At 39.7% G+C, this 19035-nt stretch overlaps 1 protein-coding gene across 3 annotated transcripts in view; it reads left to right on the top strand.

Moving 5' to 3' along the window:
• The window catches only part of SNAP91 (synaptosome associated protein 91), an 82394-nt gene that overhangs the window by 57202 nt on the left and 6157 nt on the right, over positions 1-19035 (top strand). For all 3 annotated transcript variants that reach the window (XM_038760987.1, XM_038760985.1, XM_038760986.1), the window contains 7 exons: positions 78-149; positions 993-1076; positions 3858-3941; positions 10040-10174; positions 11754-11903; positions 14661-14691; positions 16091-16202. In XM_038760987.1, coding sequence (XP_038616915.1) covers positions 78-149; positions 993-1076; positions 3858-3941; positions 10040-10174; positions 11754-11903; positions 14661-14691; positions 16091-16202 — 668 coding nt within the window. The remainder of the gene's footprint in view (positions 1-77; positions 150-992; positions 1077-3857; positions 3942-10039; positions 10175-11753; positions 11904-14660; positions 14692-16090; positions 16203-19035) is intronic.

Raw genomic sequence — 19035 nt, 5'->3', positions numbered from 1 at the left:
TAAAAGTTTGTTAGATTTTCTGTCCTTGGTTTCTGTACTTACTTCATCTTGGTTTTGGTCTGTTTCACTTTTGGAAGATGCTTTCTCATCTCCACCCCAAGGGGCTTCTCCTGTGCCTGAGAGTTCTCTCACTGCTGATCTCTTGTCTGGTGAGTTCTTCTTAGCTGGGGAGGCGAGTATACGTTTCTGGGTGTCTGTGGAGGTGAGGAGGTGAGGAAATGAGTGTGAATCTATAAATATTTGGCATGAATTTAGGTATGAATTGTTAGAAACTCGTGAGGAGTGGAGTGCAAGCTTGACTTCAAATTTGCTAAGATTCTGGCACCACCAACTGAATCCATTATATTTATTGAGTGCTCACTGTGTGCAGAATACTGTACTAAGCACTTGGGAGGATACGGTGTAACAGAGTTGGTAGACACATTCCCTGCCCACAAAGCAGGGAATTAGAACTTGGAACAGCACTTAGAACAGTACTTTGCACATAGTAAGCGCTTAATAAATGCCATTATTATTACAAAGAGCTTACAGTCTGGAGAAGGAGACTGACATAAATATAAATAAATATATTACATATATGTATTTAAGTACTGTAGGGCTGGGGGAGGGGTGGATAAAAGGGTGCAAATTCAAGGGCAAGGCAGAAGAGTGGGAGAAGGTAGAATTTCAGTTCTAACTGAAATTAGAACCTTGCTAATTGGTAATAATCCTAATGCAGATAGTTTAATTTTATATGTTGTTTGATTTTTCTTTTCATTACATTCTGAACCAAAACCTTTGAATTCAAAGTGACACTTGCTCACGTGAAGCAAGTCATATATAGGCAACCAAAATATGTCACTTCAAATGCATACTCGAGATTGCATCCCTGTCTGTGTTTTTGGGCAGTGAGCTTTGCCTTTGGTCCTATTCATTGGAGTGTAATGTGGTTCCCCAAATAATGCATCTCACTTGGTGATAGAAACTGTTGTCTGTTCTGTGCTTTATTACAGTGGATGCATTTGCAGCTCCATCTCCTGTAGCCACTGCTTCTCCGGCTAAGGTGGACTCTTCAGGTGTGATTGACCTTTTTGGTGGTGGGTATTTCTTTTCCTTCATTTCTTAACAAATAACATATCTTTGGTTTTTAGAGATTTTCATTTAAAATTTTCATCTTCTTTCAAATCAGTTTCACATCATTCCAAAATGGATACTAGTTTCACAATACATCTATGGTTTCAATCAGTTCTACATCATTATCTTTTAATCATAATTTACAATCAATAGCTTAGTCATGTCCTAATCCTTTTTTCATTTTTTTCTTTTTGAAGACTAAATTTCAACCTACCATAATATCCCAGTATTATGTATAAGGAGTTGAATTTCTTTGTAGTGTTCTTCTCGGTGATTTGCTCTCTTACCTTTATCATCTTTTTTAAACCTTCTAGAAAGAAAAAGGATCTATATATAATTTATATAATTCTGATTTTTTTCAGTACTGTAAAAACATTCTGAGAAAAGCGGCAAACACACTTAATGTTTTTCTCTCAGCTGCCTGAATGTAGCTGTGTTCATTCCTGAAGGCAGTCACAGAATAAATGATCTCCCTAGGGTTCCTTTCAGTCCTATGATTATTTCTGGAGACTTTTACCAGTGCTGTATAACATCCTTATTAGGAATGAGTATTGGTAACTGTTTCGTCTGCATAAATATGTTGTATATGATTGCTGGTTCTCTGGGAAGAAAATTGAACTTGGCCACAAGCCACAATCCCGTGCACAGTTCTTCCCAAGTATTGTAGTAGTCACTGTTCTCTGGGGCAGAAATCCTAAAAGATTGATGGCCTGCCTACCAGTCAAGGTTTTGATCTGTGCTGGAAGGATTGAGGAAAGGAAGCTGCCTGGGACAGAAAACCTAAAAGATTGATGGCCTGCCTGCCAGTCAAGGTTTTGATTTGTGCTGGAAGGATTGAGGAAAGGAAGCTGCCTGCCCCTCCCATTCTGTGCTATTCCCCTCTGACCCTTCCAAGATTCCAGTTCTGGCACTGGCATGGAAAGCAAGAACATGGGAAGATACTCTTGCAGCAAGGCTCTTTCCTCCTGTCAGGGGCCCACTGCAGAGTTAAATATCAGGCTTCCCGCCATGGAGAACTTACAAAAGCATCCTTGGAATGGACCACCAGAACTCCATGCATTAAGCAAGCTAGTATTCTGACCATTAAGGGGAGGATATCTTAACAAGCTTGGAGAGGGTACCTTCTCATTCACCTGTATTGTATTCTACTCTCCCAAGCATCTAGTACAGTGTTTTGCACACGGAAAGTGCTCAGTAAATACTCCTGATTGATAAGGAGAACTTCTGCTTGTGTGGCTCAGTGGAAGGAGCACAGGCTTTGGAATCAGAGGTCATGGGTTCTAATCCCGACTCCACCAGTTGTCAGCTGGGTGACTTTGGGCAAGTCACTTAACTTCTCTGTACCTCAGTTACCTCATCTGTAACATGGGGATTAAGACTCTGAGCCCCCCGTGGGACAACCTGTTCACCTTGTAACCACCCCAGTGCTTAGAACAGTGCTTTGCACATAATAAGCGCTTAATAAATGCCATTATTATTATTATTACTATTATTATATATGCCTCTGAATACTGCATAGGCTTTGGTGACACCCCAAAGCAATCTGTTGATTATCCTTTTGAGCCCTGATATGATGAAGGATTAGATCTGCCACTTTTTACTTCAGCCCAAACTATTAAGAATCAGTGTATTAGTATTCTAGGTGGAAATGATCCATACTTTATTCCCCCTTTAACTTTTGAGAAAAAACATCTTGGGAATATAATATCCATCCCTATGACAAAGTGGAAGCTAAAACCAAACTTGAATGTGTCTTCTAGAAAAAAGGATGATTTCTTCTGTTGCTTTCCTCCAAACTACCTCCCCTTTCCATCCCTCATTTATCCATTTTCCTTAGCCTGTTCCTTATTCTTGTTTTCACTATGACCCTGACCCAAGTACCCTCTGGAAATATTGAACTTAGGAACTCTCTGCCTTTATCTGAGTTGTTTTTCTTGATGGAAGACTCACAGTCATAGATTTACAGAGAATAAAATCACTGATATAATTGGGCTTGTTCAATATTGTGGTTTAAAAGAGATATTCCTGGATTTTTGTGGTCTTGGACATTTTTAGAAAGCCCTATAAATAACCAAAATTTCAGACTTTCATGGTTAAACTAGTCAGCCTGTCTTGCACCAAATACATTAGCTGCTTTCCATATCCAGACTGGAATGGGCTCAATATATCTTGAATTTTCACCCCCAACCCCCCACGTAATTCTGGGGCTTGGGAAGCCGCGTGGCTCAATGGAAAGAGCCCGGGCTTGGGAGTCAGAAGTCGTGGGTTCTAACCCCAGCTCTGCCACTTGTCAGCTGTGTGACCTTGGTCGGGTCACTTAACTTCTCTGTGCCTCAGTTGCCTCATCTGTAAAATGGGAATGAAGACTGTGAGCCCCACGTGGGATAACCTGATTACCCGTATCTCCCCCAGCACTTACAACGGTGCCTGACACATAGTAAGCTCTTCACAAATACCATTAATATCATTATTATTATTATTATTGACATCCCAGAATTTTAAATCTACACTTCAGCTTCAGAATCTAAGGATGGTATCCCAATGTCCTACTTCTCAACAAAAAAGTTAGTGAGTCTGAGTATAATAAACTTTAATTATTATTCGTTAAGTAACCACAAAGGCTCAACACTGTTCCAAGTCATGTAACTTTGCATTTCTTTACAAAGCAGTAATAGGTTAATGTATTTACTGTTTAAACTTGCATTTTTCTTTTTCTTTTTGCCGCACAATGGATAATCCCTTAGATGCTTTTGGAAGCAGCACTCCTGAGCCTCAACCAGCACCCCAAGCTGCTTCTAGTTCCTCAGCGTCAGCAGACCTGCTAGCTGGTAACTAATGACAAAAATAAAATCAAATATCACAGTGGGCATTGAAGTATTTAAAAGTTGTTTACAGTACAGAAATTATTTGAACAAGGTGTGCTTTCTTTGTGTGGCATAATGTTTTGAAATAGTTGTCGGTGATTGTGCTCCCGGATGTTTTATCACTCTCCATTGTACTTTATCAAATTAAGTTGTTTAAAAATTGCAGTTTACCCTAAGTAACACTGAGTGTTCCCGGGTCCCCTTAGAAGCCCTTGGAATGCTTTCTTTTCCCTTGCACTTTTCTGATTTTTTTATGGCAGATAGTGCAGTCATGCTGTTAACTTTTATTATTGGTACAGTAATTTTGTTGAATCAAGGACTTGGAGAGAGTCCTTGGACATGTTCCGGGTATGAAATGATAGAAGGGTACTGGGGAAAACCATTCCTTGCCATTGAGGTGGTTTCTTCATTTGTCTATGTAGGTAGTTGTCCCATCTGGGTTGTCCTGAGACCAGTTGTGGAATATTTCTTTTAGAGAGATAGTGTGCCTGTTGCTATGTTAACTGCCCTGTCTTGATTTGATCCAGCTGAGCAGTAGGGAGTTGAGATCACCAGAAAGACCCACCGAAATCACACCTCCTCCAAGAATCCTTTTCCTGGTTTGGTCACTTAGGGATCTGGACAGATTTGAGAAGCCAGAGACTACGAATGGTCAGATTGCAATGTCAACACCTGAATGATGTCACTTGAAAGAGGGGAAGCCTCTCCAATCAATCAGTGCTATTTGTTGAGTGCTTACTGTGTGCAGAGCACTGTGCTAAGAGCTTGGGACAGTACATTCACTAATCAGGGAAGGCCTCTTAGAGGAGAAAAAGAGAAAGAGGATTTACTCTCCAGAGGAAGGCACATGTAGTGCCTATCAGTGTAATGTATTCAGAACATTAGCTCCTAGGTGTTGTTTAGGTGAAAATGGAAATTGTCTCTCTAGGCCCTGGTGCATGATGTATTCACATAATAAAAGCACATTTTGTAATATGGCTCTGATTGCCAAAGAAACTTCCTCTTTATTCATTTTGCCTCTCACCTTTTTCTTTTGACCATCATGTTTTGGCAAGAAGAGAGTTGAAGAGAAACTGAGCTCAGTAATTTCTGCAGTTCCATCATATCTCAGTAAATTTGGGTGAAGAAGAGGGTTGAAATCTCTGCCTGTAATGACATTATGGATTTAGTATATAGTATGCTGTTTTACTCTTTCCCTCCATTAGACCACATAACTAGGAGTGGCTACAATACGCATTAAGTTCAATTTATGTCAGCTCTGTTTACCCCATCTCGCAATCACATCAAATTATATCCTTTCAGCACATGCTTTTAGCTTTCTGTAGTTGCTTGGAGACTACAGACCTTTTGTTGAATAGTTCAGTCTAAATCAGCCATGAACTATACACACTCCTAAGACCTAAAAAAAACCAAAACAGTAGGGGACTGAAAAGGAATTAAATACACTCTGCCTCTCCTTTCTAGTCCCTTTTTGTTTAGTATTCACGGGAATTTGTGATGTGGGAGGAGCCAGTATATTGCTGATGGCAGATTTTTTGTTGTTGTTGTTGTTGTTTTAAGTGATGAGAAGCTGTAGAAGATGGATTGGCTGGGGGATGGGCTTTCCATGAGAAATACGTGAAATGCCAATTCAAATTTGAGGCTAAACAGAATTTTTTCTACCTAATGATTTTAAAAGCTTTTTGGAAGATGGACAAAATAATAAAAAAAATTGTCCATCTTTGCACATTCAAACTTTCTACAGTCTTTTGCATAGTTCAAGTTCTAGAAATTCTTCAGTGGGAAAAACAAAGCTACATTATTCATTACCTTTTCTTAATTGTAGGTTAGCAGTCAGACTCCAAATTGTAGGCTCTGACTGTCATTTCAGGGTTTTAATGATTTCTCTCTAAAATCCTAGAATTCTGCTCCTCTTCATGGATCTTCATTCAGTTTATACGATAGCAAGTTTTTAATAAATGCCATAATTATCATTAAGGGCTGGGATAAATTTAAGTTTTCAAGATGGGATATGGTTCTTGTTCCACAAAGGGCTCCCACTCTGTTTTATTTCCATTTTACAGTGGAGGAAACTGAGGCCCAGAATGGTTGTGACACCAGTAGGCCACTGGTGGAACAGGGCCCAGTAATAATAATATTTATTAAGCAAGTACTGTGTGCAGAGTACTGTAAGCACTAAGAAAGACTACACAGGTGTTGATTAGACCTGGTCCTTATCCTTCCAGGAATATTAATACTCAAAAGAACGAGCACGGTTCATTAAAGAAAGACCAGTGTTTGACACATCCATATCATTAAAATTTAGTGAGTGAGTGAACTGTTTCCTCCTAAGAAGAAATTAAAGTTCACAGTAGTAATTATAGGTAATAGACAATGTGGTACAAGTAAATTATTAAGCTTTTTGACAACTACTACAGTAGTTCAGAAACGAACTGACTCCTACTGTAGCTTTTCCACTTTACTATAAACATGCCCTGAAGCATGTAGTTTCTCCTTTCCAGTGTTTTTTTAAAACCTAGAAAATCAATGTGGGTTGTATTTGGTAAATTTTTATTTTATTTCACTTTTTTTAAGTGCTTACAAGGTGGCATGTGCTGTATAAACTATGTTGGACACAGTCCAAGTACATTGTGGGGCTCACAGTCTTAATCCCCATTTTACAGATGAGGTAACTGAGGCACAGAGAATTATATGACTTGCCCAATATCACACAGCCAATAAGTGGTGGAGCTGGGATTTGAACTCAAGTCCTCTGACTCCCATTTTCATGCTCTTTCCACTAGACCAACACTGCTTCTTTCTTCTCCTTTCCTCAAGACTCTGCTAGTTTTTATTTTTCCAGTAATTGAAAAGGAGGCAGATCTACAACTCTTGGGCAGTGTGGCTCAGTGGAAAGAGCCCGGGCTTTGGAGTCAGAGGTCATGGGTTCAAACCCCAGCTCCACCAATTGTCTAGCTGTGTGACTTTGGGCAAGTCAATTAACTTCACTGTGCCTCAGTACTTCATCTGTAAAATGGGGATTAAAACTGTGAGCCCCCCGTAGGACAACCTGATCACCTTGTAACCTCCCCAGCACTTAGAACAGTGCTTTGAACATAGTTAGTGCTTAATAAATGCTATCATTATTATTATTATGATTATTGGGCAATGCTTCTCTTCAAAATTAGTCATTTTAGAATAAGAGTTTAGGTCAACTCTGGCATGAGAGTTTAGTTTTATGATTTCTTTCTGTATCGAATCTGGTCCAATTCAGCGATCCAAACTAATGGAAATTTTTACCTTTGAAAATCTCTTATTGCACCACTCACTTGAAAGGTTCATCTGGGCATAGTCTTTTAGCAGACAGCGACCAAAAGGCTGGTGATTAGGTTTGCCACTAAAACATGTCATTGCCTCTTATATGAATGTTGTGGCCCATTGCATTTAGTCATCAGTCGTATTTATTAAGCGCTTACTGTGTGCAGAGCACTGTACTAAGCGCTAGAGAAGCAATATCTACCTCAATAGTCAACAATATCTACCTCCTCTGAAAGAATCAGTTGGGCTTATCAGTCAGGAATCAGAACACTGTCCCAAAGATGGTCCCTGGAAAAGAGGTAGCTATCTCAGGCCCAGCCTAGAAGGACACCTGAAGGTCTATCAGCCCTAATAATAATAGTACTTTTTGAACACTTACTATGTGCCAAGCACTGTTATAAACAAGTTAAATCAGGTTGGGCACACTCCCTGTCATTCATTCATTCATTCAATCGTATTTATTGAGTGCCTACTGTGTGCAGAGCACTGTACTAAGCGCTAGAGAAGCAGCGTGGCTCAGTGCAAAGAGCACATACTTTGGAGTCAGAGGTCGTGGGTTCAAATCCCGGCACCACCAATTGTCAGCTCTGTGACTTTGGGCAAGTCACTTAACTTCTCTGTGCCTCAGTTCCCTCATCTGTAAAATGAGGGATGAAGACTGTGAGCCCCACGTGGGACAACCTGATCACCCTGTATGCCCCCAGTGCTTAGAACAGTGCTTTGCACATAATAAGCGCTTAACAAGTACCATCATTATTATTATTATTACTGGGAAGTACAAATTGTCAATATATAAAGACAGTCCCTACCCAAAAACAGGCTCATGGGAGTAGGAGGTAAAGAGAAGCTAAGGGAGTTGCCCAAGATCACACAACAGACAAGTGGAAGAGCAGGGATTAGAACCCAGGCCCTCTGACTCCCAGGACATTTAGCCATACTGCTTCATGCTCTGCAGCTGTTCTTTTAGCCCTATAGCAGGGCTAGGAAGGGTATTCACCAACCAATCAATCAATCATATTTATTGAGCGCTTACTGTGTGCAGAGCACGGTACTAAGCACTTGGGAAGTACAAGTTGGCAACATATAGAGACGGTCCCTACCCAACAGTGGGTTCACATTCTAGAAGGGGGAGACAGAGAACCCAACAAAACATATTAACAAAATAAATAAAATAGATATGTACAAGTAAAATAAATAGAGTAATAAATATGTACAAAAATACATATATACAGGTGCTTACCAAGGTAGCTTACACATACCACAGTCAAACTTGGGAGTTTGTGGCATGGTAAGTACACATCAGCTTTGCCTTCTCTCTCTCGTTGTTCATATTTTTCAGACAAATCTTGCCAAGAAAGCTTTCTTTTTTAAAAAAATTGCACTTAAGCACTTACTGTGTGGCAGGCACTTTACTAAGTGCTGGGATGGGTACAAGCAAATTGGGTTGGACACAATCCCTGTCCCATGGGGGGGCTCATAGTCTCAATCCCCATTTTACAGATGAGGGAACTGAGGCACAGAGAAGTGAAGTGACTTGCCCAAGGTCACACAGCAGACAAGTGACAGAGCAGCAGAAAAGTGCTGTAAGCCCTGGGGTAGATACAATTTAATTAGGTTGGACATGGTCCCTGTCGCACATGAGAGAAGAAACAAACTAAAATATATAGCCCTTCTTGGAAAGCAGCTATACTTCTCCTTATTTTGGTGCAGGGAAAAAAAAATGACAGGATATGAAAGGGTAACATGAGAGAGGAGAGTAACAAATAGACTCATTTCAAATTGTAGTCTGTCATGCATGGGCCATCCTCCAAAAATCATATATTTGAGGAAATATATTCTAGGGAGTAAAAGTAGTCGAGTGCATTTGAACATCTGCTTCATTCTCCTCATGAAATGGGAAATTGTTATAATTTATATCCGTATTAAACTCTTCCTGTTTATTTTCCTCAAAACCTTGATCAGCTATATCACAGAGGAGGAAATTCCATATAAAAATTAATTGACCTGTCACAGTAGTATAGTTAGGTATGGTGCAGGGAACATGTCTACGAACTGTTATATTGTACTCTCTCAATTGCTTAGTACAGTGCTCTGCACACAGTAAGTGCTCAAATATGATTGAGATGACATGAGCTTCTAGACTGTAAGCCCATTGTTGGGTAGGGACCATCTCTATATGTTGCCGATTTGTACTTCCCAAGCACTTAGTACAGTGCTCTGCACACAGTAAATGCTCAATAAATGCGATTGATTGAATGAATAAGAGGCACACAGTGTTTCATGGTACTACGCAAAGTCTTCTGGCTTCAAGCCTGTGATTTAACCAATGAAGCGCATGGTCTCAGTTTAAGAATGGGCGCTATGAATTTCTTTTAGACTCATTAGGTAGAGTTTCCATTTGGCTCCCAGGAAGTACTTCCCAACTTTTATGTATTTATTTGCTTCTAAGAAAGTAAAATGTGACCGAATTGACTTCTAAAATGAAGTGAAAGTATTTCGCTTCTCTTTCCCAAAGTGTTGTGATCAAAAAGGAGTTACTCTTCGGCTTCTGATCAGAGGCAATCTCCCTTACATGTTGTCTATCTGATCTCTTTCCTGGAGCATAATTATTCCAGACCCATATTAAACAGGTGATGTGAAAAACTGAAAATGATTGGCTTTCATGGCCTTGCTAACTTCTCAGTCAATAATGATGATGATGCTATTTGAGTTGAATTTGGTCGACTCCATTCATCTTTTCTATAAATCTCTTATCTTTTTTCAAGGCTTTGGAGGGTCTTTCATTGCTCCTTCTCCATCACCCGTGACCCCAGCTCAGAACAACCTGTTGCAACCCAATTTTGAAGCCGCTTTTGGAACATCTCCTTCAACTACTGGCAGCAGTTCCTTTGATCCTTCAGGTGAGGAGATTTGTGTGGGGTATTTTGATTAGTCCTGATCCGTGAACTGTTGATGTAAGCGAATCTAGTTTATTTTTCTTAAAATGGTTAAGAAAGAGTGTGGTGTTTTTTGCTCAATTAAGATTCCAAAATAAACACCTCTCCCTCTTTACATGTAAATTAAAGAAGTACTGGAAATACTACCATTAGAGTTTGAGTGGTTTAGGAATAATCCACATTCCCTCTTCTATATCTCTGTTTTTCATTTTCAGCAGAAATCTAACTTGACACACACTCCATCTGTTTGCCTGGGCTTACTTGCATGCGTTTTTAGAAATGACTTAGGAGAACACAAACGCCTCATGTTGAGGCGTCCGGATCTGAATGTGTGGTCTCACTGCTGTTGCTGAAGCTTCTCTTAAGCTTGCATGGCTCCCAGTTTGAAAAAGTTAAGATTCAGAGAGTATTCTTTGCCTGCCTTATACCTGTCATCACTGCTGTCATTTTTGTTTGTATTCTTTTCCATTCTCCTCTCTTCCCATGCTGGGTCCTTACTACAAATTTACAATTGGTGAGTTTTTGGTAATAAGCTTAAAGAAAAATAACAGCAAAAAACCCCACCCTAATTATATCTGCTTACTTACTGTTTGGTTGCTTCTGTTGCCAGTGCATAGTCAAATGCTCTAGCTTCTGTTGATATAAAGTGATGGCATGATAGTACATATGGTAGATGATTCAAACATTGATCTTTGTAGAATTGAACAATAATGTAGTTTAATAGCCTATAAACACATGAGTATGGAAATGACACCAATAGGTAATTTGAATCTTGGGGATTTTTGCGGGTTTTTTTAATTATTCATTCATTCACTCATTCAATCGTATTTATTGAGCACTTACTATGTGCAGAGCACTGTACTAAGTGCTTGGGAAGTACAAGTTGGCAACGTATGGAGACGGTCCCTACCCAACAATGGGCTCACAGTCTAGAAGTCTATAAGTCTAGATTATTGAAAGTGTAGTGACCGCAATCAGGTGATTTTGGGTTTTTTTAGTGATAACTCTTAGTTTCTCATTTTATTTAATGCTAGTTTTGCTGGAAGCAAAAATAGATATCAGATGAAAAAAAAACTTGAAAGTGTGGATAGAATAGAAATTAACTAAATGGTAGCATCTTTCAGCTTCTTGTTACCACGGTTAGTAAAGGGAAATGTGAGAATAAACTTTTTGGGCTTACATTTATTTATCAAAATATTTGTCCAAAAGAAATAATATGGAGTTTTTAGTTTATAGGAATTCTGACTTTTTGGGGTGCCAGATAATGTGTTAGTTGTTTTTACCAACTGGAATTTTACCAATTTTACCAAATAAGAATACATTCAATTTAATTTATTAATGACCTCTAACTTGATTAGCAGTCAGTTTGGTGATTATTTGCTGAACTAGAATGCATGCTCATTTTGGCTTCAGTTCAGTGCCAATTATAAATAATACACTTGTACTTGGAGCAATAATTTCCATAATCCTTCCTCAAAAAGGGAATTCCCACTGTGCCGTGAATGTTTTCAACTGTTCTGAATCATGTGTATTTAAATTTCAGTGTTTGATGGCTTAGGGGATCTTCTTATGCCAACCATGACTCCTGCTGGTCAAACTGCACCTGCTTCAGCTGTGACCCCGAGTACTATTATGGCAGCAAGCAAAGGACTAGGAAGCGATCTGGATTCATCACTTGCAAGTTTAGTAGGCAGTAAGTAGTGCGACTGCTCTGTTTGAAAAGGAAATTATCCCCAGTTTTCCTCTTTCAAAATTACGTCAACCTTTAGTTACCTTACCGTGACTTAATTTTCTTGGTGTGGAGAAGTAGCGTGGCTCAGTGGAAAGAGCACGGGCATTGGAGTCAGAGGTCATGGGTTCAAATCCCAACGCCGCCACTTGTCAGCTGTGTGACTTTGGGCAAATCACTTAACTTCTCTGGGCCTCAGTTCCCTCATTTGTAAAATGGAGGTAAAGACTGTGAGCCCCCCGTGGGACAACCGGATCACCTTGTAACCTCCCCAGTGCTTAGAACAGTGCTTTGCACATAGTAAGTGCTTAATAAATGCCATTATTATTATTATTTCACTAGGACACAAATGGACTTGGAACCTAATAGATGTAAATCCCTTGTACCTTCCTAAGTATTGCTCTTCCATAGTGAAGCTAAGCTAAATTATTCTGTAGGTTAAGGAAAAAAACACATACACACATATACACTGCCTCCTCCCCTGACCATTGAGGATCGGCAAATGTTGCTGCATAAAGAATAGTAGCAATTGAAGTAAAATCCATGATTTATGAGAGTTTATTTGATTCCAGGCAAGTGAAATGGGAATTTTTAATTTTTTTAAATCTCAGCACCAGCCCATACCCCCTCCCCTCAACCAAATTCCCTACTCCCAGCTCCTTTGCCAACCAGTAGGAACTCTGAGAATTCAGACTCCCCTTCCAGCCCTGGTCCTGCTGCCCACTTCTAAACTGCACAATTAATTACAATCATTTAAAGAGGACGCTGTCACCCTGGGCTTTGTCCTACCCTATTTTCAAGGATGTGTGTTCTAAATTTTTGGGAGAGTGAAATATAAGAGTTGGTAGACACATTCCCCACCCACAGGGAATTTACGGTCTAGACGGGTTGCCTGGATCAAAGTCTTCCAACTAGAGTACAGTGATGAATTGTGTATTTTCAAAATCTTTAACCAGGGCCATTTTGAGGCAGTGATGGACATTGGACAGGAAAAGCCAGAATTCTCTCTGGGTCAGAGTTCGTTCTCTCTGAGTCAGGGTTCATTCTTTCCTAGCTTGCCTTAAAAAAAAAATGTGCTCAGATATCTACGGCTATATACATCCTTCCCAGCCCAGCTGTGCCAGGGTGTGCAGTGATTGAGAAGATCTTGTGGAGGCCTTGGCGGCTTCAGCAGGCCCTAAAAATGCTCAGTTCATCCGGTGACTGGAGTAGCTTTGTAGTTGTCCAATGCAGTCCCTCAGAACTGAATTTACACACTTTGTAAAATGTTGGGGGTGGTGGGGAAGTGGTGTTTTTTTTTAGTAGCTCAGCAAAAATTGGGCTTTATGTTAAACAGAATAAATACTTGATGTTCTAAATGCCCTTTCTTTATGCCCAAATTTATTGCAGGAAATAGAAGAGAAACATATGAAAAGGATTAAATCACACTACATTATATTATATCACATTATCCTGCCCACTCTCAAATCAAAGATTTTACTTTGTTTTACAGTTTCCAATATGTTTACATGTAAAAACTTGTGTTGATGCCTTATAACATGTCACTAATTGTTCTTTTAACAAGTGATCTTCACAAGATAACTTAAAAGGAAAAATAATCATGTTTAGGCCAAGAAATGTATTACTGCTTTTTAAAACTGATATATTTTTTAAAAAATTGAAGGCAATTAACAGACCCTCAATTTGTATGCTGTATTTAGCTAACTATTTTGCTGTCATCTAGACCATGGAAAAATGAACAGTCACCATATGATTAAGTTAAAATATGCTTAATGGGAGCAGGGCTGCTGTGTGGTAAGAGGGGATTCAAGCTGGCTTCCAGTTCCGTGATTCTAAGGTTGTGTGTGATGTATAGGGTGGTTGACAGGGTAGTTGTTAAATGAAGACAAAATGCAGTATTGTGGGGGGTAAAGAGGAGCTGATTAGACCTACCAACAGGTGGGAGGGAAAAGGAGAGGTTACTTTAAGTTCTCAGGGGGATCCAATAATAATAATAATGGCATTTATTAAGTGCTTACTCTGTGCAAAGCACTGTTCTAAGCACTGGGGAGGTTACAAGGTGATCAGGTTGTCCCACGTGGGGGCTCACAGCCTTAATCCCCATTTTTACAGATGAGGTACCTGAGGCCCAGAGAAGTTAAGTGACTTGCCCAAAGTCACACAGCTGACAATTGGCAGAGGGGGGATATGAACCCGTGACCTCTGACTCCTCCAAAGCCCGTGATCTTTCCACAGAGCCACGCTGCTTCTCAATGGGGCCCCTCTCTGAGATCCCAGGCCTCTCTAAGCCCTTCAGCCAACTAACCCCGCTAACCTACCCTCTCTCCACATCCCAGACTGCTGGATGAATATCAAGTCTGGCACAAGCTTGGCCCTTGGTTCTGGCAGGGAGGTGGGAAAGGCCAAATGGCTTCACTGAGCTCACCTGGGTGCTCAGAGCATCATGGCACCTGCCCCCACTCAGGGACTCAATCAGGTAGGCCTCTTGGCCAGCATAACAACATGGGCCATATAGGAGGACTGGTCTCTGTCCTCTGCTTCTCATCTCTAATTCCATTAGCTGATATTTTCAACAATCATCTGGAACACCAGATTAGACCCCCAAATTTACAAATGTCCAAGGTGAATGAGAAAGTACAGTCAAACTAATATGTGCCTTATTACCCTAATACCTGAGGCCTAGAATCATTCTCATCAGTGCCTATTTTTCTCCATTTCTAGACCTTGGGATTTCTGGAACCACAACCAAAAAGTAAGTACTTGATGATGTGTTTTGTGTCATTTTACTTTAAATTAAAATTGGTGTGTGTTTTTAATTTCTTTCTTGGTAAGGGGAATACACAGGAGTCAAAATACACAGTTATTGCATATTGGAAGGTAAACAATGATAATAATGTTGGTATTTAAGTGCTTACTATGTGCCAAGCACTGTTCTAAGCACTAGGGTAGATACAAGGTAATCAGGTTGTCCCATGTGAGGTTCACCATCTTCATCCCCATTTTACAGTTGAGGGAACTGAGGCCCAGAGAAGTGAAGTGACTTGCCCAAAGTCACACAGCTGACAAGTGGCAGAGCTGGGATTAGAACCCACGACCTCTGATTCCCAAGCCCAGGCTCTTTCCACTGAGCCATGCTGCTTCTCTAACATCTTCACAAACAAGCACTCACATACCATACCACTCAGATATATGGAGAAATAGGGAATTACCCAGGATGGACTATTTCAATTTTAAGTGAGCTCATGACCCTTAATGAAAATGCATACTGTTTTTAGTAGAGTATCAATTTCAGGTTGGGTTAAGCCCTGGACAACCTGCAGAATATTGAAGTCGGGCAATAATTAGCTGCTGTTTTAATGTGTTTACAACAGTGGGAGATGTGTACACACATTTGAATTCTTTGGCCAATTGATCAAACGTTAAATTTGCATTGCTACAGGGAATTTGTAAGCGCTAAGGTCTGGTTTTTTTGTGGGTTTTTTTTGCATTCTGCTAAATCTTCACACACACCGTAGGGAGTTTGTCCATAGCATGGACTGGTCATCTCCTATATACCTAGAACAGGACTAAGTTATTGGGAGAGTTTAAAGGATGTAAAATGCATGGCCTCAGCTCTTGAGGAGTGTACAATCTAACTGGGGAGACAGGCAGAGATGGTAGGAATGAGAGGAATGAGATGGTAGGAAAACTTGTAAAAATATGGAAGAAAGAATGAAATGAAATGTTTGAAGTACTATGGGTGATATAAATCGGGGTGGCAGAAATTAAGTGGGAATGCCTCCTGGAATTAATCCCAGGTTGCATGCTGACCTAAAACTCCCTTCAACCCCAAATCCAACAGACCATACATCTACCTGTGTAAAAGCCATTTGAAAATCCCATCTCCACCAACAAACCTTCCAAGATTCATTCCAAACACCCACATCATACCAATCCACTGCCCTTCTCTAGCATTTATTTCTTTATATCCCTCCTCAGCACCTGTCTACATCTACTTCAGTGTTCTTTCGATTATTCCAATTGTTTCGTTTGTAAATCTTTTTGCATCGATCTTTGTCATTTCAAATACAATTCAGGGCTCCCCCCATTATCTGATTCAATTTTTCCTTTCAAGCAAGTTTTTAATGTTTGACTCCCTTTTTTTATTTTAGGGGTGATCTACAGTGGAATGCTGGAGAAAAGAAATTAACAGGTGGAGCCAACTGGCAGCCCAAAGTAGCACCAGCAACGTGGTCAACTGGTGTGCCTTCCAGTGGCACATTGGTAAGTTGTAACGGCTCACCTTCATTCAAGTAGCTCAGGTTTGGGACTTCCCAAAAGATATACAAAAGAAAAATGCTTTGACACTGTCTCTGTTTCTCTTGCTTCTTTAACCTGAAGGTGTTTTCAGACAGTCCGTAGTAACTTCCGTAAGACAAGACATCCAAATATTTTCCTCATTTCACTGACTTTCTGTATATAAGAAGGAAAGAAATGGAATGGATTGGTGTCCTCAAAGTATTCTCTTGGAGTATCAGATATCAAAGTATTTTCATGTTGTCTGGACAGTTAATAGTTTAGGAAAGCTTTGCATATCTTCAGCTAAAGTCTTGCCGACAGTAATTACTATTTTGATGTGGCTGCTTTGCCATCTGAATAAGTTATAATTGAAACCTTTTTTTCTTTACCAGAAAGGTTGGGCAATTTACTGTTATGTAAGTGAACTTTCATTTTAAAGTTCTACTAATTCTTCTCTAGGCTTTTTCAGGTAGGCTGAAAATACTAACAACAGCTTACTTTTAATTGAAGGTTCTGAAGTCGGTGTAATTGCAGGGGAAAACTACTGATATATTAATTCTGTCACTTTCACTCTGTCAGAGACACACATGGGACTTCGATGTGATCTCCTAGTCATTAATTTTCATGAAGATTGACAGTGTGACAAGATTATGCTTTTAAGCTAGATGAATCGAGAGCTTATGAACTGGTTCATAGCCTAACTGCTCATAAATATTGACTAACTATTAACTGAAAACTAAGAAATAATTAAACAATTCAATTCTGTTCTCTTTGGGGCTGAGAAGAATGAAATCTTTCCCTCAACCTCTCCTGGATTCTCTGCTTGAAGCAAAGATCTCTGTGGCCACTGGCTACACAATAACTAGCTCATACTTCCTTTCTCAATGGTCTAAAAACGATCAGGGGACCCACTGTTTTTCAAAATGAAGGCCAGAAAATAATTACCCACAGCAAAAGGCAGAATGGAGGGGAAGGCACAGTTTTAATACTGCTCTGGGCTGAATTTAGAATCTCCAGGGATGCTAAACTTGTCTTAGGTTTAGCCCAGGCAGGGACATTAACCTGAAGTCTGGGCTGCAGGTTTTTGTGCCCAAAGGAGTCTCTAGGCAGAATACACATCCTGAGCTCAGAACAGTGTCAGGAATAGCAGCCTGGACTGGAATGTAGAAAAGAAAATCTGGCTGAACAAGAGGGATTTGCTGTATACCAGACTGGGCAATTTAGCAAAGCACTTTCTAGTAAGGTTCCATTAAACTTGTAATGGTAAAACTATTGGTGCCAGTCAGCAATTGTTGTTTTGGGAGCTGTTAGTCAGATGGCATTTATTATGACCTCACCAATAGCTGAGGGAACCTGATATATTTTCACATTTCAATTTGGATTAAATGAAACCTCCAGTTCCCCAGTAGATTTTTCTCAGCTATGAAAGTCCAGGTTATTAACCAAGTGTCTATCATTTTAAACTGCATCCAAACAGTAGATTATTGAATAATGGACATGATAGAATACCATTAGTGTTGATAATTTTCCCAGACAGATGTGGACTTTGTCCTTCTTAAATAATGGACATTTTAGGAAGGCAAGTGAAAATATTGTAGTAGATATTTAAGTAAAATTTTGGGTTTTTCTTTTCCTCTAGCTTATAGACTAAGACCCTCGGAGAATAAAGTGAATTTTTACCTTGGAGTTTGTTCTAAATGCTAACTATTGAAGACCAACAATGCTGTGGGAGAATCTGAATTCAAAGTGAGGTCGGGGGGATTAAGTAAATCTAAAACCCATGTACTTTTAAAAATTTGATGATTAGTTCACTAATTTTGCTAATATTCCAAATATTTGCTATCTACTCTTTTCTAAGTCATTTAGAATGTGAAGTTTGAGTTTGCAGTCTAAATTCAAAGGCGTACAGGAATAATAACATGTTAAAGAGAAAGATGAGTATGAAAATACAGGAGAAATGAAACAAACATTAAAGAGGCAAATACATGATAATAGGGAGCTTGGGTTTTTTTTAAATTATTTTTATTGTCTTACCCAAAATCAGATGACAGAAGGGGTCCAGGAAGCACTTTACAAATAAAGTTAGTTAGAGTAGGAGTCAGATGTTGATTGGTTGTTTAGGGAGGAGCATGTATTCCAGGTGTAAAGGAATAGAGCCAAAAGGCCCAAACCCTGAAGAAGAATGGAAGAAAAAGCATTAAATGACTGGGTGGGGCAAAACCAGTGCTCATTTCAAAGAAGAAAAAGCTTAAATTCATGTGTTTCTAAATTGCATATAATAATAATAGAGATTTTTGTTGTCAGTCGTATTTACTATGGATGTAGTAGTCCTTTTCTCTGACCCTTTCAGAGAAAGAGAAAAGGAGAATTTACATTATGGGTCGTTGATGTGTCTTAGCCCCAATCTGTGCAGGATATCAATGTTGGAACGGTCTTTATGTTGTACTTCTGCAGGAAAGACTCAGTTGGCACTACAAGTATATTTTGATCATTAATCTTGCAGACTCAGGGGTTGTGTTTGAGAGTTTGTAACTCCCCTTTGTATATGATTATGCCACTACTGACAAACACTCCCTCTGGTTGTGTGCACAGCTGGGAAGGTCAAGGCACAACAAAATAGCTCCTTCCTCATTCCTTCCTGAGAATGTGTACATTTTCCAGATTTCATTTCACAATAAGAAGTGCAAGAGCCACAGTCCGCTAAGAAAAACAGTTTCGGGGGTGAGAAGTACCACGGCATCTTCTCCATCCCCTTCGTTGTGTGGGATGAACAGTGCATTCATTCCCAAAGAATTCTGGACATTCAGTAATTGTGTAG

The sequence above is a fragment of the Tachyglossus aculeatus genome, chromosome 19, assembly GCF_015852505.1.
Source record: "Tachyglossus aculeatus isolate mTacAcu1 chromosome 19, mTacAcu1.pri, whole genome shotgun sequence".
In the NCBI taxonomy this organism is placed as follows: domain Eukaryota; kingdom Metazoa; phylum Chordata; class Mammalia; order Monotremata; family Tachyglossidae; genus Tachyglossus; species Tachyglossus aculeatus.
The sequence above is the reverse complement of the archived record's forward strand: the minus strand, read 5'-3'. Positions and strand labels throughout refer to the sequence as shown.